Raw genomic sequence first — 26,166 nt, 5'->3', positions numbered from 1 at the left:
TAAAAGACCACCCAAACAACTCACAATGCCTAAATTAGCTCCAAACCTCAGTTTTATAGACTCTAGGGCACTTTTGCAACTTCAAAGGGCAATCCAAACGTGCCCTAATTGTTGAATGGGATGCTACGATTCTTGTTAACAAGTTGTGCAGGGAATATAGCAGCGATGATAAGATCCAATTGGGAGCTAATGACAACACACATTTCTAGTAACCAAGATCGGCTTGCTCACGCCTTGGCTAAGGAGGGGATTTCGCATACCTCTCTTCTAAATGATTGTCCTTCTCATCTTTGGAGTTTGACTAGCAAAGATTATATGGCAGTTCATCCCCAATTAGACTAGTGTCTTTTATTTTGGGTGAACAAAACAAATATTTAAAAAAGTGACATTTTACAGCATGCGGTTAGAGTTGAGTGAGAAGTTGAAATTAAGTCCATATTATTTTCTTTTCTTTTTAATTTAAAAAAAGGGAAGGAAGGAAAAGAACAAGAACAAAACGGTATCAAATTGGAGAAAAGAAAAAAGAAAAAAAGTCTTCAACATGGGCTCTATGGTACCCGTACTTGTTATCGTATCAAATGAAATGGCACCCACTAAATTAGCTATTTTATTGTTTTCCAGTTGTTTCTTCATTTCTTTTTTTTCCTCATCCACATAATACCTCCTCTCCTTAGTATAATGACTCAGGTCTTAAATATAATATTCATTTTGTAATACAACACTATAAAATAAATCTTATATTTAAAATAGAAAGAGTAAGAATTAAATAACTAATTTGAGAATATTTAGAAAATTAGTTTAAGTTTTTATCGGATGTTTTCGAAGGGACATTAAAAAAATTTAGTTAAATTAGTCATTATCATAAATATACATTGATCTCCCTAAACTATATATCTTCTGTAGTTATGTGCTTTGAAACTTCTTTTAGTGGGATCTTCTTTTAATTAATAGGAATGTTTTGAGAAAAATAAAAAAATAAACTGAATTAGAATATTATATTTAAGATTAAATCCAATTTTCAACTATAAGGACTGTTAAATTCAATTTCATTCCCTTTTTTTCCCCTCAACCACATGTTTTTTTTCCAATTCTTTCTTCATTTCCCCTTTTCACCTCAACCACATATTAACATCATTTGAACTTTTTATTCAAAAAGGATAAAATTCCATTCCACTCACTCTCTGTCCTGAAGTGTGTCTATAAATCCATGAAACTTGAACCAGTTCCATTCAAAGCCAGCAAGTCTTCAGAGATTAATTGACCTGGTTATTGGTATCATAATAACCAGAATGGATAGTAAAGAAGCTTCAAGAAAGGAGACGAACTTCAAAGTGACGGTAACGAGCAAGAGGTGGTGGCCGCCATGTTGCCGTTACAAGAGCATTCGCTTCCACTCTCCAATCTCGACCTCCTTCTCCCGCCGGTCGACGTCGGCGTCTTCTTTTGCTACGACAAACCGCAAACTGCCATCTCCATCGTGGTGGCGGCCGCTCTCAGGAAGAGCTTGTCTGAGGCTCTGGTCTCCTTCTACGACTTTGCCGGAGAATTGGTGGCTAACTTCGCCGGAGAACCGGAGCTTCTCTGCAACAACCGAGGGGTTGATTTTGTGGAGGCAGTGGCCGACGTTGACCTTAGAAGTCTTGACTTGTACAACCCTGATGATTCAATTGAAGGCAAGCTTGTTCCTCAGACGAAAGATGGCGTCCTGGCTGTACAGGTAATTTCTTTATATATATATATATACACACACATGTATGTATATGTATGTGTGCGTGTGTGTATCGTCACAGAAAAGGACACATAATTGCAAGTGCATGCGCATGCAGAGACCTGTTGTCTTTTTCTTTTGGAAAGTCGTGTGTGGTGTGGGTGTGTCGTCACAAAAATGGAAACAATTGCAAGTGCAGCCACGTGTTTTGAAATCAGTTTCAGTTCTTGTAATCCATCCTAAACTTATTACTATTTATATTTAAGTCTAAATTTAAAATTTTTAATTAATTATTTTTAAATAGAAAAACTATTTTTTAAAAAAAATAATAGTTAAGAGATTATTTCTATTTTAAATTTTATACATATTAAAATAATGACTTTCAATAAATAAAAATAAAAAATCACATATGGACCCTCCAAATAAAATATGAATGATCTAGATCTGATAAGTTTAGGGTGCTCATCAAGATGATGAGTATCAAAACTGATTCTGACACGTTCTCCTTTGCTTTTGAAAAGTCATGTTCTTGTATATTAAGCTTATAAGAAAGGTTATACGGAGAGTTACAGCATTAAAAATTATTAAGATAATCTCTTTTTTGGTTAGTTATTGAAATTCATGGAAGGTTGTTATAACCAATGATAAATATCATGATACTTATTAAATTTCAACCATTCAAATTTAATATGGACGTCCGAGATTTAATATTTAATATTTTTTTCTTTTAAAATTTTTTTAATAAGTATATAATTCAAAATAAATGTAATATCTTTAAAAAAAACTTCCATTTAAAAATCTAGACCATTAAAATTGGTTTTGAATGGTTCAGATTTTACTATAAAGAAAGAGCATCATGGTGCTCATTCTTGTGTAGAGTATTGAAACCGGTTCCATTGTCTTCGTGGCTTCAGTGCTCATCGTAGTGTTGAATACTGTGATGATCATTTCTATGGTAAAATCTACGCCATTAAAATACAAGTTTGATAGTCTAAATTTAAAATTTTCAACCAATAATTTTTAAATAAAAAGTTTTTAAAAAATATACAGTTAATAGATTAACTTTATTTTGGATTATATTCCCAGGAAAGAAAAATATTTTTTAAAAAAAATATAAAAAACTAAATCTCGACTACTTATATTAAATTTGAATAATTAAGATTTGATGAGTATCATAATGTTTATCGCTGCAATGAGCACCAAAACTGTTTCCTGAGCATACAAAAAATAAAGCCAAATTATTAGTTGGTAAAGACTATTTTGTCTTGATTTGAGTTTTGGGAGTACAAAATGCTCAATAGTGTTCGTTACATCTCGAAGGAAATTCATTATTAATTCAATCTTCACTTAAAAATTAGAATAATATAAGTAGGCGCGAATGAAAATAATATTACTCGCATCTTAAAAATGTCGTGCATAACTTTCCTCCAGGTCTCTTGGACCTGCTTCTGCCTTTTGGAAAATCATTATCATACAAGTAACAATAAAGCTCTATCCATGTGCTTGAGAAGAGTGGCACCGAACTTTTTGTTTCTCACTTTAGTAAAGCAAGTACTTACCACTTTTTTTTTGGACTCAAAAGTACTTACCACTTTAAGCATATCTAAGTCCCCACATGATGTGATGCTTGAAAATTATTTTTTAGTCCTTGTATTTAGCATTGGAGGAGTATTATACTTGTTTCTCAATCATTAATTTTAACTACTACCTCTTATTCTTAATATAAAACTTTATTTGATTTTTATTTTGGTTATAAATATAATACCCCGATCCATTTTCTTTTTAATACTTGTGTATTTTTTTCCTAAAATAGTCTTTCTCATAATGATAATTCTGACCTACACACTTGATTAGTAAGGATATTTTAGAAAAGACAATATCTATTTATTACAAATAACTAATTTAACTTGTTTTTTAATCTTTTCAAATTAGTTAATTAGTTCTTATAATTAGGACTGGAGGTAGTATTAATCACATTTATCAAATTATATATCCCGCAGGTAACATTTCTCGAGTGTGGTGGTTTAGTAGTGGCATGCAGTTTTGATCATTGGATTGCCGATGCCTACTCAGCGGACATGTTCCTCGTATCTTGGGCCCGGTTGGCCCAGCCCACCAGCCCCACACCGGCCTTTCTTCCGTCCCAACCATCTTCCCGGCGATCTCTGCTCAGCCCACGGCTTCCCCGTCGCATCAACCCTTCCATTCACGACATGTACGTTCCCTTCTCTAACCTACCACCCCCGAAGAAACCCATACCCGGCTCCGAACCCGATCCTCTCATTAGTCGGATCTAATACATCACCGCCGACCAACTTAACTACATTCAAACACTCGCAAACTCAAATGCTGTCATCGATGGAGTGAAGAAGCGAACCAAGCTTGAGTCTTTCTGTGCATTCTTATGGAAGATGGTTGCTGCCAGTGCCGAGGACAAAAGGGTCATTGCCAAAATGGGAATAGTGGTTGATGGAAGAAAGAAACTAAGCAAAGAGAAAGCGTCGGTTTTAAGCTCATCTTTTGGGAACGTCATTTCAGTACCATACGGTGCGAAAACGGCGGCGGAGCTGTCTGAGAAGTCGCTGAGTTGGGTGGCCGATGAAGTTCATGAGTTTTTAGAGGCGGCGACAACGGAGGAGCATTTCCTCAGCCTTATAGATTGGGTCGAGGAACACCGCCCTGGTGCTGGGTTGGCAAGGATATACTGTGGCGGAGAAGGAGAAGAAGATGATGATGGACCGGCTATTGTGGTATCGTCGGGGCAGAGGTTCGTAGAAGCAAAGGTGGCTTTCGGGTGGGGGAGGCCGGTGTTCGGGTCATACCATTCCATGGGGCGGAGACGCGGGCTACGTGATGCCGATGCCGAGCCCGGCGGAGAACGGTGACTGGGTGGTGTACATGCACCTACGAAAGGGACAGTTGAAGAAGATAGAGTGTGAGGCTGCACATACCTTGGAGCCCCTAACTTGGGATTATCTCACTCTTTGATATGTATTTGTAATGTTATGGAAACTGGAGAGCATCTTCAACTTATTGACTCAGTCAAATGAGAGACAAACGCATCTAGCTATGTGATTGATCACAGATGTGAATATATTGTTAATTTGTTTTAGCCAACAGTAATCCACTGGCTTGTGCTCGTAAAAAAAAAAAAAAAAAACCCACTAGCTTGCAAGAAGAAAAAAAAGTTAATCCATTAAAATGAAAATTACATACATTTACATATACTGAAATTAAAGTAAGTCATTTACTAGATTATTATATTATTGATCATTTATATATATATTTAAAAAAAATGGTATGGGTGAGTAGTAAAAGAATATTGAATCCATCCTGGTGCAGGCTGTATCCAAATGTTCCAAACGGGCCGTATAAAGATGCATTAAAAATTGTGAAAATGACAATACAATACTTTCTGAATTTCAAAATGACAAATAAGGCATCCGAATAAATAAAATGACAAAGAAGGCATCAAGTACCAATCTGAAATTTTGATTTTGAATTTTACAAAACATATAGTGGGATTTGCAGCTTTCATAGTGAGAGTTACTACTTCGTCAATGGGTTTTGCAGCCTATTTTGAAGGGTTGGGCAAGTTTTCTATAATTTTACAAACATATAGTGGGATTTACAACTTTTATAGTGAGATTTACTACTTGGTTAATGGGTTTTGCAACCTGTTTTGAGAGGTTGGGTAACTTTTCTGTAAAAAAACAATATAATTCCATGCTAAATTTTACAAAACACATAATGGGATTTACAACTTTCATAGTGAGAGTTACTATTTTGTCAATGGGTTTTGCAACATGTTTTGAGGCCAAAAATCAAAATTCCATATTGGTACCTAATACTTTCTTTGTCATTTTGTTTATTCAGAAACCTTATTTGTCATTTTGAAATTCAGAAGGTGTTTTATTGTCATTTTTCCTTAAAAATTCTGCCAGCAAAAGGATGGAGTAATAAATTTATATAGATTAAATAATTCAATTAAATTTCATTTTTAAAATTACTCTCATTGAAGTTTATTAATTAAAGATGTTTGTTTAGTTCATTGAGACATATCAATGCAAAGGAGACTCAAAAGAAAAAATTAATGTTTTAGATAATAATGATCTTATATTAAGAATGTTAATAAATGTTCTTATAATAATAATAATTAAAGGGAATAATCTTATTTATTCCTTAGAAAAATTTGATGCATGCACATTGGACATTATACACTAAAAATTTTTGATACAATTTTATACGGATTATTTTTAGACACAAGAACTTGGTGGTTCAACACCATTGTTTTAATTTAGTAGTCTATCCAGTTTTTAATTTAGGAACCGGTTTGGATGCTCTTCTTAAATATGAGCACTTAAAGCTTACCTCATTTACACCATTCATATCTCATTTGAATAGCTCAAATTTATTTTTTTATTTTTTAAAACAATTATTTCAATGTGCATAAAATTTAAAATAAAGATAATTTTTTAACTATTACCTTTTAAAAATAATTATTATTAAAAAATAATTAATTAAAAATATTAAATTTAAATCATTCATATTAGATTTGGACAGTTCGGATGGGATGAACTTTGGGTGCTCTTCTTAAAGATGAGCTTAGGATGAGCACCCAAACCAGTTCCAATATAAGAATTTAGAAAACTTGTTTTAGCCCAAATTTATGTTCGATACATTATTTATGTTATTCGAATTTATGGCCCATTTAAAAATAATTATTAATAGTGAAGTAGTTATTTGTTTATTATATTTGATACCAGATTAGAAAGAGTAGTATGTGTAGCTTCATAAAAAAATATAGATTATCTCATCAAAGCAAGAATGGCTTTCCAATAACTGATAAATTAATGCTTCAAGACGAACTGCGGGAAGCAGTTCAATAGTAGCACAATGCTATGTGTTATGGTTACAACAATTATGATGAAACATATATAAAATATTCAAGTATGACTCTTAAAAAAATAATTTTTAAATAAAAAGATATTAATTGACAATTAAATGAAGTATTCATGTATAAACCAATATAATCTTACAAAACAAACTGAGTTGTGCTTAAAGCACAAATCTAATGGAATGATGATAAGAAAAATAAAATAAAATAAGATCCAACTCGATCAATATGCTTAAAAATTCTTAACCGGATCAGTCAGAAGATTGATTCGCCTATTTACTAGCCAAACCGAGAGAACCAGGTAGAATTTTAATCAGTTTGAGTTGTGCTTGATTTCTAGCATGTTGTTGCTAGGTTTCATTTGGTTACTCGAGTTAGTTTATCCTTGTGAAGATTAGTGAAGAAGGCTTTGCCTCTAAATAAGCATCAAATGGACCTTTAACAAGTGGCGATTGACATTATCACAATCTAGCCACAAGATTGATGAAGAAAGGACCTTTAACGAGTGGAGTGCGGGGTGTGTTGGATGACTGTTTGTATTTGTGTTCCTTGTTTACCATCTGTAGTTGCATTTAGCTATATGTATGGGGGGCACTGAAAATGAATGCGCTACTTGCATAGTTTCTTAAGATTCTTAAAGCCATTATTCTTATTAACTTTCAATACAAACCACTTGTCCCTATCACCCCTCGGATCTTGAGGATAGAGAAAGGGATGTGTAAGGACCCTATTCACTGTAAAATATCTCATTATTAAATACCCCTATGGTTCTATTTTTAGAGTAGAGAGATAAGAAATTTACCTGTCATATTTATAAGTCGTATCGTTAAATTTTTTATATTAATGTATAATTTTACTCTTCATTTAATATTATATTGACCTATCTTCATAGAACATCATGTATGTTAAAATAAGGATAAAACTCAAAAGTTGTTGAATTTTAAAGGTAAATTAATGAAGTTTATAGTTTTTCTTGGTTTGTACGGAATATATTAAAAAATATGAAGAAAATGTAATAAATTAAATAGAAAGGGAATAATCATGAGTGTCCATGTTTTGTCTAGTACTTCTTTGGTCCATGATATAAGTCATTTTAACTGATTCATTATAATCAAAACATGATAGTTAACTTATTAAGATTTTCTCACATTTAAAACTTTTCCCAACTTTACCCATATTAAATGAGGTTGTGAAGGAAATAAAAAATATAAGAAATTATACATTTATGTATTAATTTCCTAGACAAAATTGATAAATAAATATTGATTATTGTTCAAGTGATTTATATTTTAAATCGAGTTGTATTTTTCTAAAAGCAATTTGTATTTTGGAGTAACGGGAGTAGCTCAATCTGTTATCTAATCCATCTCTCATCACAATAAGTTATTTATTAATGAGGTTTAATGTGAGATTATAAAGGATTAAGGGATCTGACCTCCCATAGCAAAACTGTTGGTTCAAATATTTTAATTATATATATTCAAATATTTATAAATAAAAAAATATGTTGGGAGAAATTAAATGTCTAATTTCTTTGGGTTCAATAATACTTTTTGACCAAACGTTTAGAGACGAACTTCAAAGTGACGGTAACGAAAGGGACAGTTGAAGAAGATAGAGTGTGAGGCTGCAAATATGTTTCAGCCCTTAGCTTGGGATTACCTTAGTCTTTGATATACTCGTCGTCGTAGGTTCATCAGTTATTGGTCGTGTTTAATGTATTTGCAATGGAAACTATCTTTATTATATATTGACTTGTTAGTAAGCCAAGTGAGACATGAATGCATCACAGGAGATGTATTAAAGATGTGAATATATTGTTAATTTGTTTTAGCTGACAGTCATCTATTGATTAAAATGAACATCACATACATGTCTAGTAAGCAAGTCTTACCTACTAAACGTTAAGAGTAAAAATGATGAAGAATGAGTTAAGCTAAAATGATTTACTCCTTCCTTTCTTCCTTCCTTTTCTACAAGAAATAATCTCTCTTATACTGATGTTCTTAAATCTAAAAAATAAATTTTCTTTCTTTAAAATTTTAAATTAATATTTCTAATTTTACCTCATTAAATATATACCATTTATTATCCCTTTGCAATAAGTTTTTACTCATTATCTCTTAAGTACTCTCTTTATAAATAAGGATATAATTGTAAAAACACACACATATATCTTACATTCATAATTTTTAACTAATATTTTGAATGGCCTGTAGTTGTTTCATATTACGAAAGGAGTATCTATATACGTTCTTTCTTAAAACAATTTTATGCATTGTTTGCCGATGACATTTTTTTTTTGGTTTTATTGGTTAATAGATTTGCTATTGAGGTTTATCTAACCCATCTTTTAGATGCCTTTCAGCTCTCGGCTCGTTGGTTCTTCTCACCAACTCCACCATCTATAATACAGGCTATATTTTACACCCACACCCACCCACACGCACACAAAATCAACTGTTAGAATGACGTGGTGTTAATTAGAAATATGTCACACCAAGATTCATGGAATTCTTACCTGTTCAGACTGAAGAAGATGAAGTAGCTAAAGAATTTGAGCTACGAGATGATTTATTATATTATATATGTTCTTAATTACAAATTTTTTTATATATCTTTCATTCTAACATTACCTATTCTTAATATAAGAGCTATTTAGCTCATTTAAGTAAATTAACAAAACTAATTGATTTAGTTATTTGTAATAAATAGGTGTTATCCTTCCTAAAATATCCTTGCTAATCAATTGTATTGGCTAGAACTACTATTATTATAAGGACTACCTTAAAAAAATAAATATGAAAAATAAAGTAGATTGATATTTTATATTTAGGACCAAAATAAAAGACAAACAAGTTTTTATATTAACAACCGGAGGTAGTACTACCTCCGGTCCTTAATATAAGACCCCGTTTGACTTTTAGTTTGGTCCTAATTATAAGACCCCAATCCATTTTTTCTCTCATATTTATGCATTTTTTCCCAAGATAGTCCTTCTAATAATGATAGTTCTAACCAACACACTTAATTAGCAAGGATATTTTAAGAATTGTAACACTTATTTGTTACAAATAACTAACTTAACTTACTTCCTTAATCTCCTCAAATTAGTCAATTGGGTCTTATAATTAGGATTGGAGGTAGTATAATGTTAATGATGATATTATATTATTCTTAAAAATAGGAAATTTTAAGGAACAACGCATACGATAAATACTTCCTAGTTCATTTTTCTTAGAAAAATGTACATAGGCTACTTTATGTTTGCATTTGTAGTTCCTTATAAAGTTTCTTTTAAGTTCTTCAATCTTAATACCATTAGTCGGAAAATGTTGACTCATCAAATTTAGATAATGAATGTGTAATTATATTCTTACGAAGCATTCTAAAAATATAGTTGTTTCCATTTTTTTTAAGCTAGACAACTTAAAATATAAAAATATTATATTAATTAAAACGATTAAAAGAAAGCATGCTATGTCGGCATTTAATTGCATAATCATTACTCAAGTATGATGATTCAGTATTTTTCGTTTTATAAAACTAACTTTGCTAACATTAAAAAACTAAAAATATATTTTACGGAATCTAAAGGACTGAAATGAGATTTGATACAAACATAAACAACTAAACATATACTTCGATTTTTCTGAAAAGATAAACAAGTCGGAATAGGAGTTGTTTCCAAATATTTGGCAATGTACGATCAGCGTCTGAAGGAAATAAAGATGAAACAAGTAAAGAGAATTCTTAGAGAGAATTACTAGTATATTTTATGATATTATTTGATAAAAAGTGTCTGTGTTTGTTGGAAGTGTCCCTGTTAGTATTTCCCCTTTTATAAGAAGTTACAATTTTTTGCTTATCAGCTTGCACTTGCAACTTTTGTTTAGGCTTATGCTGCAGTTTTACCAAAAGTCTATCCACTTTTAAAGCGTAGCATACACTAACAGCTTAAAAGTTATACATGAAATCAAACCTGCGATTTTTTACTTCTACTTGCTAAAAAGCTTTCGTGTTTTCATTCTATAAATTAGTAGTTGCCTTTTTCTTAGATTTTGATAGTAAGTCTCGTAAACTTTAATTTCTTGAGAAATTATAATAAAAATTAAATTTAGATATATCCAAAATTTTAGCCTTGATGATGTGTATTTTTTTCCTTGTTCAAAATTAAACGGGGTGATAATAAGCATAATTTTTTCCATTAACACGTCACGTTACGTAATGGCTGAAAGTGAATACGTTAAACAGGGTATCCCAATTTGCAAATGTCCAAAGTTGACCAAGAAATAAGGGTTCGTACGTCTATTTTTCTATATATATGTTTCTCATTTTCGTTTTTATTTTTTAGATAAATGACCAAACTTCTGTTAATATAATTCCACCGGAGAAATTAAATATATTGTTTGTTAATTAATGACCATGGACTTCATATGCTTTCGAGACTCTATGTATTATATTTGTCCCACTAGCAGTAATTAATAAGCCAAGAACCAACAACCAATTTTAATATAGTAATTGTAATATAATATAATTTTATATAAAAATGTCAAACATCACTCTATAATTCAAAACATGAAAAAGAATGTGGAAGATATCATTTACTGCCAGAAGGTCATTAATAAATTATTAAAATTATTTAATTAACCATGCATAGGATAATGTCACCTTAATTAACATTTGAGTCTTGATCGAGATGTAATTTTTTTCCCCCTTTCGAAACTAAACGAGGTGCTAAGCATGACGTTTCCCATTAACTGTCATGTTAGGTAATGAAAGTAAAAGAACTTCGTAAATCTTCAAACTTGAACAAAAATAAGGGTACTTACGTCTTTTTTTTGTATTTGTTTCTTTTCTTTTTTTAATTTGGTGATTAAATGTCCAAACTTTTATATTATAGTACAATTCAACTAGGTTGGCAAACCCCAAAAAAAAAAAGTTCAACTAGAAAATCTCAAATATATTGTCTCTCTCTCTCTCTCTTTTTTTTGCCGGCAGTTAGAATGTATAATATTTTCATACATGTGTGTACTCGCTATACAAGTTTTTAAAAGCATTTAGTTAGTGTTCCAATATGAAAGAAATGTGTCAACGTAGTGTTATATATTATTATATACCACATGTGCTCCATATTAGTATAGCAATTTTAGTTTTATATAATAAATATTGTAAAACTTCACTCTATTATTCAGGACGTAGATATAATGTGAAATAGAATACCTAAAATTTACTAGAAGGTCATTACTAAATCAGTGAATTATTTGATTAACCATGGGGAGAATGTGACCTTTTAATAATAAAATGAGCAAAGGGTTTTATAAGTGCTTTTAGAGACATGATAATAAAATTATTTTCCTTGTAAATCTTTGTATAATTAAGCCTGCATTATACTATTAATAAATTATGAAAAATTAAATTCACGTAAAGCATGTATAATGTACGAGGAACTCTATTTAGTTTATCGAAAACAAGAATCTATAAAGCCTTGTAAATGTAGCGACCAGCTTTGTTTTATCTTGAGAAAAGAAAAAATTTCATCCATGAACGGAATTACAAAAGGTGACGCCACCAAATACATAAAAAAGTTGTCTATCAACACCTAATTATAACAAAAGAAAATTTGAACAAGTTTGAAAGCATGTTGATTTCGGAATTAGTTTCACTGTTCATCACAATGTTAATTACCATAATACTCATCGCTAAAGTGAAATCTATACTACTCAGATAAAGTTTTAATGATCTAGATTTAAAATGTTAGCTAACAATTTTTAAATAAAAATTATTTTTAAAAAACTTATAGTTAAAATATTGCATTTGTTTTGCATTATCCACCTATTAAGGAAAACATTTTTAAAAAAAAAAATCTCGACCATCCATATTAAATTTTAACCGTTAAGATTTGATGAATATCAAGTGTTTATCATTATGATCAATACTGAAACTAATTTCGTTGATTTCAATACGCTACAGTCTTCAGCATATATATAATCCCAAAAATGATTTGCCAAAATTACTGTTTCCAAGTTCAGGGTGCAAATTCTTAAAGAACGACATCTCAAGCTGAGATGAGATCCCAACCTCAAACTTCATGTTGACATATTTGTATGTGTGCGTAAAATTGTATAATAATAATGATGATGATGATAATTATGATAATAATAAAGTCACTACTCGTGGTCGTTGAGGGAAGATCAACGTATTCAACTTCACTTGGCCAGATCACATTGTTAAGGACATGATCCAACTTTAATAATTGCTTTTCAGACTTTCAAAGTCTCCTTGTATATTTGTGCGTGTATTCCTTGTACCTAATTTTAATCCATTTGAATGAGTCTGCCACCTCATACTTCAAACACGATTATTGGTCCGAAATCCATTCCTCTACTCCTATTTATAAGATAGATAAAGAAGAAATTTTTTATTTTATTTATGAAGCAGAGAGAACAATTTTTTTATTTGAATATACAATTTCATCCTTTATCTATATTACTATTTACTATGTTAACTTTGTCTTTATAAAATATAATGCATATTAAATAGGAATAAACTTGAACAGTATTGTTGAATTTAACAATAGAATTTATAAAGTTTGAGGCTTTTCTCGATCTATATAAAATATAAACATGTGTATAAATGACTTGTAAATTAAAGAAGTAGTTCCTTTATTTTTTACTTTTGACGTCTAAGTAGTTTTTTTTTTTAAATGGTCAGAAACTCAATAGAACATTCCCAGAATTTGTGCAAGTGTTTAATTAAACAACTAATTTAGGGACAGATTTGACTATTCAGGTTATTGAGTAGATGAGAATATAGAAGACCACTAATAAATAGTATTATCCGATATTTAATCCCCTAATTTGGTCGGACTCATTAGAGTTCCCCTAACTACGTTTTTGACTTTAGGTGCTACCTACTTTGCTTCTTCTTCTTCTTCTTCTTCTTCTTCTCTCTCTCTCTCACATAATTGTATTTGAATAAGTGATGTAGGCTTCTTTATTATTCACAACTAATTTCTTCTTCTATATTCCCCAAAGATTCTTCTCCAGAATATAGACAAATGGATCTGACGAGACTAACTTGAGTACGACGTCGTTGTATATATCAATGATCTCTTCCGCCTTATAAACCTGTAAATGATCTGACCTGTTCGTTGTTCATTCATTGCACGATAGATATCTGTTTACCGAAATGACCAAAAAAAGAAAAGAAAAACGATGATTGTATCTATCTATATATCTAAAATTCTCAATAATGACAAATAAATAACCAATTGATTAATTAATTAATTAATATAATCCTATTTGAAATAATTATTTTCACGATCATTTGAAGTTTACGCAACTTCTATGTATTCAGCTTGTCATTTCTGTAACATAATTGCTGATCTGTTTGTATCATTTAATTCTTGGCTCTTCACAATTTTGTTTATGGCAACCCGTTTATCTGACGATATTGACTTCTCTACATCCTTAACCAAACGGAAACATGTAACTTAATGTAAGTTGCGTTCCCCATATTATATGTCGTCTCCCTGTAGTTTCTTAAAATACTATCTTCACTTCACTCCTTAATATAAGAACTAGTTGATTAATTTGAGTAGATTAAGGAAGTTTGTTAAGTTAGTTATTTGTAATAATTAAGTATTATATTCCGTAAAATACCCTTACTAATCATGTATTAGCTAAAACTATCATTTGATTGAACATTTAACATGTACAATTGCTACGACTACTTTAAAAAAATGGATAAAATATGAGAGATAAAGAGGATTAGAATCTTATATTTATTTACCAAATTAAAAGTCAAACTAGCTTTTATATTAAGAATTGGAGGTAGTAGTATATTGGAAATAAAACAAAATTTAATGAATAAAATTAATGTCATAATTAAGTTATGATTACTCATGCTCTGAAAATTACAAATTTAATTGTCGATAAGGTCAGATTATTATCTTAAAAAATACATGCGGCCACCTTGAAAATTACTCCTCCAGTCCTCAACACAGGAATTAATTAGAAAGTTAATGTTGGTCATATATATAAGACCTATTTCACATGTTTATTAATTTTTTTTCCAAATTAATCCTATTAATATTTCTCCAACAATAATCAATAGGAAAAGGAGGGACAAAATTAAAGAAGATGCTTAGGGTGTTTTAGAAAAAAATATATCATATTAACTAATTTAACTAATATCTTTAATTTACTCAAATTAGTTAATTAGGTCTTATATTAAGAACCAGAAGAGTATCATTGATTGATGATTTTTAAAATGAATATTAAAAAATATTGCCTAGTATTTTTCTTCAAATTTAAGTCTTTAAGTAAAATTTCTTTTTTTTTTGGCCATATATCTTTTTTGAAAGATGAAATTTAATATATTAGTCTTTTATTTGACCAACCAGAATTAACTTAGTCCGTACCATATTGTATGATAAATAAACGAAGATGGATTTAGCCACTTGCCATACTACCAACCGAACATTATTGTTTTTCGACACTATCATACCAAACCATTTACGTCAGAGATTAAGTGAGGGCAATAAATTATGCTTTTTTTAATCTCAAGGGTCAATGAAATTGCATAACGTTCTAATTTTTTTTTTAAAATTTATACTCCTCCCTCATAAAATGTAAAGAAAGTGTAAGAAAAAAAAGATCATATAACGTATAAAATATATATATATATATATATATATATATTACTTGCTATGCCTATAGGATGAGTTAAATGTATTTGAAATTATTATCTATTATATTTATAATAGAAATGTGCCTGACTGAAAGAATCAACCTCTTAAAATTTAGAGTGATCTAACTTTATAATTTCTAACGTGAAAACAATACATATTTTTAATGTTATATCCTTAATTAAGAAAATATTATATATATATATATATATATCTTCCAGAATATGTGCAAAATAAATTAATTTATACGTACGTTTTGCGATATAGATATGTTTTTATTTTTCTGGAATTTTTGAGTGATTTCGTTGCTTTCATTATATAGTGGAAAGAAAAAAAAATTTATTGGTTTTATTAAATATCGGTCCTTAATATAATAATTAGAAAACAAATTTATGGATATTAAAAAAATTAGTTATGCTAGTTATTTATAATAAATGAGTGTTGTCTTTTGTAAAACACCATTGTTTTTTTTTTGCCAGCAAAAATAAAATATCATTGTTAATCATGTACATTATAAGAAAAATACTTTAACGTGTGCAATTATTATGGATACTACTTTGGAAAAAATTAAATGAATGGATATAAGAGATGAAGTGAGTTAGAGTTTTATATGTATTATCAAATTAAATCTCTAACTAGTATATAATTTCTAGCCATAGTTAACTTCAAGAATTAATGAAAATCCTTTTTGCTAAAAAAAAACAAAGAATTCATGAAAATCCTTATAATGGGAATGATGAAAAGTGGGAATATTCGAAATTTGGCTTTTAGCAATTCTTCCGAAAATGTGATAGTAATGATTTTCAAATGCCGTTGACTTTCTTTGAATAATGTAAATTTATGTAAATGGGTATATAATTTTAATTAAAGAATAATAGTACGCAATCCAGGTATTTTCCCCCAAATAAAATTCAATCATATGCTCATTTTTTTAAAGTTGTTCTCTGTTGAGATTACCTTTTCAGCAATCTATTAGGTGGAGCAAACCCTTTTAAGCCTACGATTAAGTCTCATTTAAACTAATTTATTGCCACTTGATACTTAACAAAGGAGAAAGGACAACATCCATCCATCCTTATTTCTTCCCCCGCCTCTATGGCTACGTTCACGCGTAAGAAGCTAATTAAGAATTGTCATCAAATACGGAAATGTTACAAATATGAGTAAACTAACACGTACATTAAACGTTCACCCAAAAAAAAAAAACGTACATTAAACGAATGCGTGTGTGTGTTTTTGAAACTTTGAACATATTATAATTAGAGTTTTGTGATATAAATTAAAGTTTGTATGCCAAGGTACTTTGTGACACATACCCTAAAATAATAAAATATCCTTGTAATAAGTCTTTTTATATAAATCATCTTGTTGTAGCTTGTAGTATCCTCAAATCACTTTGACCTTGAAGCTAATCTCTGTTAGATCAAAAGCATTAAGGTTAAAGGTTTAAAACCTCCCTAACAAGTATACTTCTTAGGATTTAAATTTGCGTTTTTCTTAACAAGGTGAAACTACTTACCATCTCAACTAATAACTCATTGGTTGTCGGCTTTTTTTACATAAATGATCTTGATTGGAGCTCTTGCTGCCTATATCTCATCCTACTTCATCCAAGCTAACATTGAGCGCCCGTCTCGTTCAAAAAATCATCAGCAATGAAAGGGAATAATGTGTTTGGTATGCCACCCAAAAAAAGAAAATCATAACATGAAATTTGTATTTTAGTCAAGGATTAATATTGTATCAAATTTTGATTTTAGTTCGTAAAGTTTTAAATCGTGATTTTTAGTTCTTGTAGTTTCATCATAAGGATTTGGTCTAGGCTGATACTATTAAGTACAAAAGTTAAAATTAAAACTCGATAATGGGGATTACCTAATTCGTTGTAATATGTTGTCATTGAGATTACATTATAGTATTGGATTAATTACTTTGTTATGCTAATAATCAATCACCCTGATAATCCTCATACATGGGAATTGATTAATCAAATTGGTGCCATAAATATGCCAATCATTTTTGTCTGTGTCTGCTCGACAGGTGCCGACTAATAATAATAAAATCTAACTTAATCTTCCTTTACCCACTCCTAAATTTCCCCAATAATAAGAAAAACAAAATTAGAGAGGCCAGGGGTGGTATATACTTGTGTCCATCCAAAACAGAAGAAACAGTTAATAAGGGTGGAGCGCCATCGTTTCCGAGGACTGAGATTGCAAAGAAAGATGACGACCATCAGAGTAATGCTCGGCCACGGCGGAGAAAAAGAAGGCTCAAATGTCAAGACAAGTCCAATAGAAACAGGCTCTGATACCATATTACTAATTGGTGAGTCAGAAAAGTCAATTCTCAACGACACGCCAATAGTTACGCTGGTGTTTTAAGTACGCCTGCAAGTCACTTAGCATATACAATACCCCTCATCAAAATAAACACACCTCGTAGTTGCAAATCCTGCATACACACACTATCTCCGGTCCTAATTATAAGAGCCAGTTGACTAATTTGAAGAGATTAAGGAAGTAAGTTGAGTTAGTTATTTATCTTAAATAAATATTATTTTTCCTAAAATATCCTTACTAATCAAGTGTATTGACTAGAACTATCATTGTTAGAAGGGGTACTTTAGAAAAAAAATATATAAATATGAGAGACAAAGTGGATTGGGATCTTATATTTAGGACTAAAATAAAAATCAAACAGTGTCTTGTATTAAAGACCGGAGGTAATATATGTATATATATAACTTCGTCAACCAAATACATTAATTACCCAACAACAACTCTACGAATTATACGTACTTGTATGTTAGCAAAAGCTATGATCATATCAATGAAACACATATGCACTTAAAAACAGGGGACGTACACAATATATTCACAATGTTTAGACGTGACTTGTACTAGTTTCAATTCCGGTGATACATTAACATCAAGTTCCACTGTTTGCATTATTAAAATCCTTCCTAGATAATGCTTTTATTTCCTTTTAGATATCTGCAGGACAACGTCGAAACGACAAACCACCAACTCCAACGTTATTATATTCTATACCCATCTCTCTCCCTCCCTCCCTCCCTCTCTCTCTGGTTTAGTGCCTATATAAATCCATGCAAAGATGGCCTGTTTCCTCCATAGATAGCATCGAACTTGTTCATCTCCACACGTTTCAGAGATACAAAGGCTTTAGAGGTTAACTCTAATTATTCTGACCAGAATGGGAAGTATTGAAGGTTACAGGGCGGTGGAAAATAACTTTACAGTGACGGTGACGAAGGAGGAGGTGGTGGCTGCCGTGTTGCCCTTGCAAGAGCATTGGCTTCCGCTATCCAACCTCGACCTCCTTCTGCCGCCTCTAGACGTCGGAGTTTTCTTTTGCTACGACAAACCGGCGGCCACCGGGACTGCCGTAGTGGGGGCTCTGAAGAAGGGCTTGGCTGAGGCTCTGGTTTCCTTCTACGCCTTGGCTGGTGAGGTGGTGACCAACTCCGTCGACGAACCAGAGCTCCTCTGCAACAACCGTGGGGTTGATTTCGTGGAGGCCGAGGCTGACGTGGAGCTGAGAAGCCTGGACTTGTACAATCCTGATGATTCCATTGAAGGCAAGCTTGTTCCTCAGAAGAAAAACGGCGTGCTTGCTATTCAGGTGACATCTTCAACCACGGTCTATATTTGATAAACAGTAATAAAATGTGAAGTTGTTTGACCAAAAAAAAAACTGTAAAGCTGAAAAAAAATTACTATTATCATCATAAGAATGATGGCATTAGGCTTATATAGAACAACATATTATCCTACTTATAATATATATAAAATTATTTTCTAAAAATTATATAATGATTATTAAATAATTGTATGAAATCATAATTAATTTATTAATTAATATCTCCTGGTAAAATTATTTCATTTTTATAACTAATCGAGATAATTATTATAATATATTTATTGTAATAAAGAAAATAATACTCTTCTTTACTAATGGGTGCTCCCTCCGTGTTTATAAAAACATAATTTTTCAGCCCCTATCTTTTTGTGTGTGTGTATATAAATATATATCTATAAAATACTAGTTCAGAGTTCTATGATGTTTTGAAAAATATGTTGAAAAACAACTCTATTTGATTTGGAGAAAATTTGGAAAAAAGGAAAAGTTATTTAAACATAAACGATTGGCATAATTTTGATAACATAAAATTACTAATATTATTCCTAAGTTAGTATATTTGATTATCATATTTATAAAAGGGTAACTTTTATGTGATTGATCTAAGTTAATATGTGTAGTCTTTAAACAAAAAACATAGTTGGGTACTCTCCAAAGAAGGAAGGAATTTACACACATATATTACATCTATTTGTCTCCTTGTTATTAGGTTCTCAAACAATTACGCAATTTTACAATAATAACATTATAGGTTTTACGTTGTTACGTTAGAACAGTTTGAAGTTTGGACAGTATATATTATTTTAACAAATAACCAACAAATAGTTGTTTTTTAAACTTATCATACACTTGTAATATAATTATATTAATTTAAAAAAAACTTACTATCTTTTCATTGAAAAACATAATAATAAGAATAAGAGCATATGGGAATGCACATGTCATCTAATCTGACCATGATCTTTGAAAGCTTACAAATAAAGCGACGAATTATATTTTAATTATAAAATGATTAAACTTGCAAGAATGAAACACTACAAAGAAATTAATTTTATAACGAAGCTGTCTTAATAATTAGTGTTAATATAATCATATTATTGAGAAACTTCTTAGCAATGATTGTGCACATACCTTGTAGGACTAAGTCTCAATCATGGATAAGGCCTAACCCGGTTAGGGTCTACCCTAATCATGATTAGTTCGATCTAACCGCAATAGTTCATATAATGTTTGATTTTAGTAACCAAATTTTGACAAGAGCTAAAAATAGCGATGATTATGAATTTTGGAATGCGTAAGTTTTCTGCAATAATACCTTTTAGTGAAGATTATTTTTTTAAGAAAATCATGATTATAAAAAATATGACATGATTTTCCTGAAATACTTTTGTATAACATTATTATTCATCTTTTTCCTTTGTATAAAAAAATTATTATTTATATAAGTTAGGTAAATTAATTTTGATAAAAAAGATAAATATGAGAGATAAAGTAAATTAAGATCTTATACTTATGACCAAATCTGACACTCAACTAGATCTTTTGTTAGGGATTGGAGGATTGGAGGAGGCAGTATGCATTTTATGTTAACCTATTGAAAAGATTGGATTAAGATACAAATTTCCTCTGAAAAATTTCATTTAGGAGCATTAGGCAATCGAAAGATTTTATGGATGCAAATTTTTCCTGAAAAATTAAGGTTGTGCCAATTTTACCCCATACCGTTAAAAGTATTAATGGCTAGTGTTGGTTTTTTAATGATAGAGGATAAAATTACTACAATATTAAACTTTCAAAACAAAGTACCTAAAATTTTCATGTGCCAAGCACTCTTGAATAAAATTTTTTAGAATAAATTTGTATTTTAACCCTAAAAAGGCTAAACTCATCTCTTTGTGTTCTTTTTCCTTTTGAAAATTAAAACTTACCACCCTTTCAAATAAGCTGATCATATATAAACTTTACAATAGCAAATGCATGGAGATAGGACCAAGTTGTTGATGGCAGTTGCACCCTATAACCTACCCCAAACCTGAAGCGAACTACATCATCCGTACATATGTAAGGTTTTTTTTTTAAGGAGTGGGCCGGGCTGGTTTTGTGAAAAGTAATGTAATAATTTTTTGACTAATTTAAATATAACTACAAAATGAGTTAAAATAGTTAATTATAATAAGTATGATTTTTTTAAAATACTACCTCTAATCCTAATTATAAGTTCTCGTTGGTAACATTCATATACAGGTAACAGATTATACATCAATTTATAAGTTAAATAAATTAGTTTAAAAAAATTATAAATGAATAATAAAGACAAAGTGAATTATTATGTTTTTGAAGGATCAAATCAACTCTCAATTAGATATCACATGAAGGTCAGGAGAAAGTTTATAGTTTATATAATTTATATTCACTTATTAAATATGAAATCTGCACATCGCAGGCTACATTTCTCAGGTGTGGTGGCATCGTAGTGGCATGCTCTTTCGATCACCGCATTGCCGACGCATACTCAGCCAACATGTTCCTCGTGTCTTGGGCCCACTTGGCCCAGTTGTCCCAGTCGGCCAAGCCCACCATCTCCACCCTCGACTCCCGACCATGTTTCCGCCGCTCTCTCCTCAGTCCCCGGCGGCCCGGTGTCATCCATCCTTCCATCGACCGCATGTTTGTCCCGGTCTCCGAGCTGCCTCCTCCAAAGCAACCCAGTGCCGAGTCCTTATCCGACCCCGTCATTAGTCGGATCTACTACATCACTGCCGACCAACTGAACCACATCCAGTCGCTCGCAAACTCATCGGCCTCAAACGTCGTCGGCGATGGCGTGAAGCGAACCAAACTTGAGTCTTTCTGCGCCTTCTTGTGGAGGATGGTTGCTGCAAGTGCCAACAGCAAAAGGGTCATCACCAAAATGGGAATTGTGGTGGACGGAAGGAGGAGGCTCAGCGACGGTCGTGACAAACAGAAAGCTTCTCTCATGGGATCGTATTTTGGAAACGTACTTTCGATACCATACGGCGAGGAGTCAGCAAGGGAGCTGACGGGGAAGTCGTTGAGTTGGGTGGCCGACAAAGTTCATGAGTTCTTGGAAGACGCGTTGACGGAGGAGCATTTCCTGGGCCTTGTAGACTGGGTGGAGGCTCACCGCCCTGGAGGTGCGGTGGCGAGCATATATGTCGGCGGCGGAGAGGAGGGAGAAGAAGATGAGAGTTCAGCTTTTGTGGTTTCGTCGGGGCAGAGATTCCCAGAGGAGAAGGTGGATTTCGGGTGGGGGAGGCCGGTGTTTGGGTCGTACCACTTCCCGTGGGGCGGAGACGCCGGGTATGTGATGCCGATGCCGAGTCCGGTGGGGAAGGGCGACTGGGTGGTTTACATGCACCTTCGAAAGGGACAGTTGGAGAAGATTGAGTCTGAAGCCGGTCAGGTGTTTAGGCCCTTGACTTGGGATTACCTTCTTCATTAATTATATACATGTATACTACCTGTTGATATTATTAATGTGTATGGTCGTGAATGTGTGATTTGAATAAAAGTGCTACATTATTAGTGCAATTTTATGTAATTTTAATTTGAAATGTTAATCTTATATATTTAACGGAGATTTTCCTCCTTTTTTTAATGGAAATTAACAAGATTATCAAACCGGGTGGATGAAAACAGAAACAGACAGAACAACTTCAGTAGGATGTTCATATCCCTTCAGATGACATTGTTTGAGGAAGCCGTGGTAAACTGTGCGGATCAATCCTTCTTCTATTAATGCATACAAGTTCCAAAATGTTACTCCTCCGGTCCTTAATATAAGACCCAATTATTGAGTTGGTTTTGGTTCTAAATATAAGATCAATTTCTCATTTTTATCAATTTTCTCTAAATTACTCCTATAGATACTCCCTCAATCATAATCAGGTAGAAGATGGAGAGAAGGTATTAAGAAAGATGATTATAATGTTTTGGGAAAAATGTGTCACATTTTTTATAATTAACTAACTTACCTAACTTCCTTAATATAATCAAAATAGTTAAATGGGTCTTATATTAAGAACCGGAGGAGTACTTTCCAAATCCAAGAAATCTTTTCTAATTATAAATCCAGTAAAAGGCTTATCAGGAAGCATGGTAGTTCCGGGGAAAAAAAACAAAAGAATTGGACAATTTGGACTTCTTTTTCCAATGAAAATGGCAAAGCAGTGTGACCATATGAACAGAGCAGAATATGTTTCTGATCCTTCTTCCTTTTATATTTGTGTAAAATCATAGTCCATCATCCAGAATCAAAGATGTTAACACAAATATTAAAAGTCTGATGAAAACAGAAGCTTGGTGGAAGGTAGGAGAGCGAAATTGAGAAAGTTAAGAATGAAAAGTTGAGTCCTACTCATGAAGAGTTTGCTTTTTCCGGCGAACGTCTTTGAGAGACATGAAATTGTTTCTTAGTTTGATAAAGAGTAGTATTCATTTAAACTATAAAAGTTTGAGGAGAGTCTTTCGATTCGATCGTTTGACTCTCTTAAAGGCTCAAGCTTATATAGTTTTAATTAATCTTATAATTAATCGTCTAATGTAAAAATTCATACATTACCATTATGAGGTTATGCCCGTACCTAGAAATACTTACACTGAATCAGATTACGATCGGACACGGTTATAGACGCACAGCAAATACATCACCTGCATTGTTGAGAATAGAGACTAAAATGGCAACATATATAAAGTAGCTAGCTTGCATAATTCATGGTTTAGAAGTTACGAACCCATAAACAACTTGGGTGTTATGCTTATAAGTAACTTGAGTATTATTGCCATAAGTACGTTACTTTGAGAGTTATGATCCCATAAGTAAGGAAAACGATCAGTATTTTTTTCATTCCCTCACTGTACCTTCATCCATATTGGATACTCCTCTGGTCTTATTTATAAGTCACTTCTAACATGTTTCACACAGGCCAAGAAAAAACTTAAACTTTATTAATTCTCATTTAAAATTTAACAACTTTTCAACTTTAGTTCTATTTAATATACATTATACCTCATGTAAACAAAGTTAACACAATAATAAATAGAGGGTAAAATTATACATTCATACAAAAAATTTCTTTCACTGTCCTAACTATAAATAGAACCATAAAATTCATTTTCTCTTTTTCAAATAGAACCACAAGAATATATATTAGCTAGTTACTCACAATGTCCATAATTTGTACTTCAACCCCATGACTTAATGGACCTAGGCTAATCTACCAAGGGCGGATAGCCATAATCCAACATGGATAATGGCCAAAAAAAAAAGTCATCATATGAAAATTTGCCCTCAACCACTTATACGCTTTGAGCTTGCCCTTTCCTCTTGCTGATATTTGTCTCGAGGTGTTTAATCCACATATAAATTAAGGGTTGACAAAGTAGGAAATTTAAAAGAATTATAATTTGATCCCACAATTTTCAACATTAAAATACCAATAATTCAGATATGGTACGTACTTAAAAGATCGAATTCAACCTCAAATTAATTATCATCCAAATCATATATTAATAATAAATGGAGGATTAAATTTTAAAAAATTGGCTCAAAACCATAGAGATTAAAATAATTATTTTTTTTCTCTTTATTATGTAGCCTTTGGTTTAAAAATAAGTACTTCCTCCCGTCCTACTTATCCTTAATTATTTATTCTTTTTTCTTTGTCACACATTCTCTCATTACATTTTCTTATAAATTCTTTTTCATCTTTTTTTCTCATAAGAACATATTGAGAAACAAAAGTATATTTCTTATCCATTGATTGCTTTTAACTAATTTTTCAAGGCAAATTAGTTATTTGAAGCTTACACCTCTTCTTGTTCAAAATATAAGCATCAAATTTTTCAAGGGGCTTGATTTTTCATAAGATAAATTTTCAATTTGTCTAATTATTTAACATATTTTTTATTTTTAACTTATTGTCTCTGCCACTTACCCTCTCCATAAATAAACATGTTTTAGGAAAATAAGTTGTATTTTCTTTTACATATTTATTATTTTGTGGTCTAGTTATTTGATGCTTATAGTTTAAATTGGATGAAGTAATAAGGATCTGAGGGTTAATTTAATTTACATAACAAAATATGATGTTTAAATCTTGATTACATGTCTAATGGATTGGTTGACCAACAAAACCAACCGACTTGGTACTATTAAATCTTAATTAATATGCGGGATCTTTCTGGGACAGGCTTAAAGTCACGACAAATCAACAACTACCTTTTTTTTTTCCCCTCTTTTTGCTTTTTGGTACTATTAAATCTTAATTAATTCACTTCTGTTTGCGGTAAACGAAAGTGGGCATTAGCTTTAATAATTTACTGGTTACGACGAGCATTCATTTCTGTTAAATAGATCGTTATCCGATCAATTACTGGCAATTGATGTCTTGGTTCTGAAAAGCAACTCCTAACATCGAAGTCATTTGAGAATTGAGAGAAGTATTCATGTCACTAGGCTTACCTTTTTTTTTTTTTTAATATAAGAAACAATCTCTCTAATCGTAATGGTGTCTCTAAATATAAGAAATTCTTTTCATCTGAAATTTTAAACTGTGTTTTTTTTCATTTTTACCCCATTAAGTATATACCACACTGATTATTTCTCCGCAATACCTATTACCTCTCATATACGCTCTTTACATACAAGAAAAAATTGAAAAAATGCATATATCTCATGTATTTGTTACTCCTCTGGTTCTTAATATAAGACTAAATTGTTGAGTTGATTTTTGTCCTAAATATAAGACTTGTTTCTCATATTTATCAATTTTTTCTAAATTACCTTTATAGATACTCCTTCAACCATGATCAAATAAAAGAGGGAGGAAGGATATTAAGGAAGATAATTACGGCGCTCTAGGAAAAATATGTCATATTTTTTATAATTAACTATCTTACCTAAGTTTTTTAATCTAATTAAATTAGTTAAATATGTCTTATATTAAGGACCAGAGGGATAGTTATTACTAAACTTAACTAATATTTTAAACCACATGATTTTATAATTGTTTTTCATAATAATAAATGGAGTCACGGAGCGAGTAGTATCATTGACAGAGCCATTTAACTCTAAATGATGAGATTGCCAATGTTACAAGTATCTCTGATCTTAATCATCATCTTTGCTTTGATTAGACATATGCATGTTAATTGATGTGGAACACAATCTCGCAACTTTAATCC

The 26,166-nt window shown here is 31.4% G+C and overlaps 1 protein-coding gene and 1 pseudogene across 1 annotated transcript; both read left to right on the top strand.

The window, feature by feature from the left end:
• Window positions 1–1,300: 1,300 nt before the first annotated feature.
• LOC114737562 (shikimate O-hydroxycinnamoyltransferase-like) lies at window positions 1,301–4,696 on the top strand (annotated as a pseudogene).
• A 13,776-nt stretch (window positions 4,697–18,472) lies between these two features.
• Window positions 18,473–22,559, top strand: LOC114737556 (shikimate O-hydroxycinnamoyltransferase-like). Its single transcript, XM_028925507.1, has 2 exons — window positions 18,473–18,942; window positions 21,404–22,559. Exons 1-2 carry the CDS (start codon window positions 18,514–18,516, stop codon window positions 22,421–22,423), a joined length of 1,449 nt encoding a protein of 482 aa, XP_028781340.1. The 5' UTR covers window positions 18,473–18,513; the 3' UTR covers window positions 22,424–22,559.
• The last annotated feature ends 3,607 nt before the right edge of the window (window positions 22,560–26,166 follow it).

The sequence above is a fragment of the Neltuma alba genome, unplaced genomic scaffold (assembly GCF_004799145.2).
Source record: "Neltuma alba isolate B1F8T4 unplaced genomic scaffold, ASM479914v2 tig00013463_pilon, whole genome shotgun sequence".
NCBI classification, from domain to species: domain Eukaryota; kingdom Viridiplantae; phylum Streptophyta; class Magnoliopsida; order Fabales; family Fabaceae; genus Neltuma; species Neltuma alba.
The sequence above is the reverse complement of the archived record's forward strand: the minus strand, read 5'-3'. Positions and strand labels throughout refer to the sequence as shown.

Coding starts and splice junctions, on each gene's coding strand:
- LOC114737556 (XM_028925507.1), top strand. CDS start 18,514: ATGGGAAGTATTGAAGGTTACAGGGCGGTGGAAAATAACTTTACAGTG. Junction 18,943..21,403: donor ACGGCGTGCTTGCTATTCAG/GTGACATCTTCA, acceptor TGCACATCGCAG/GCTACATTTCTCAGGTGTGG.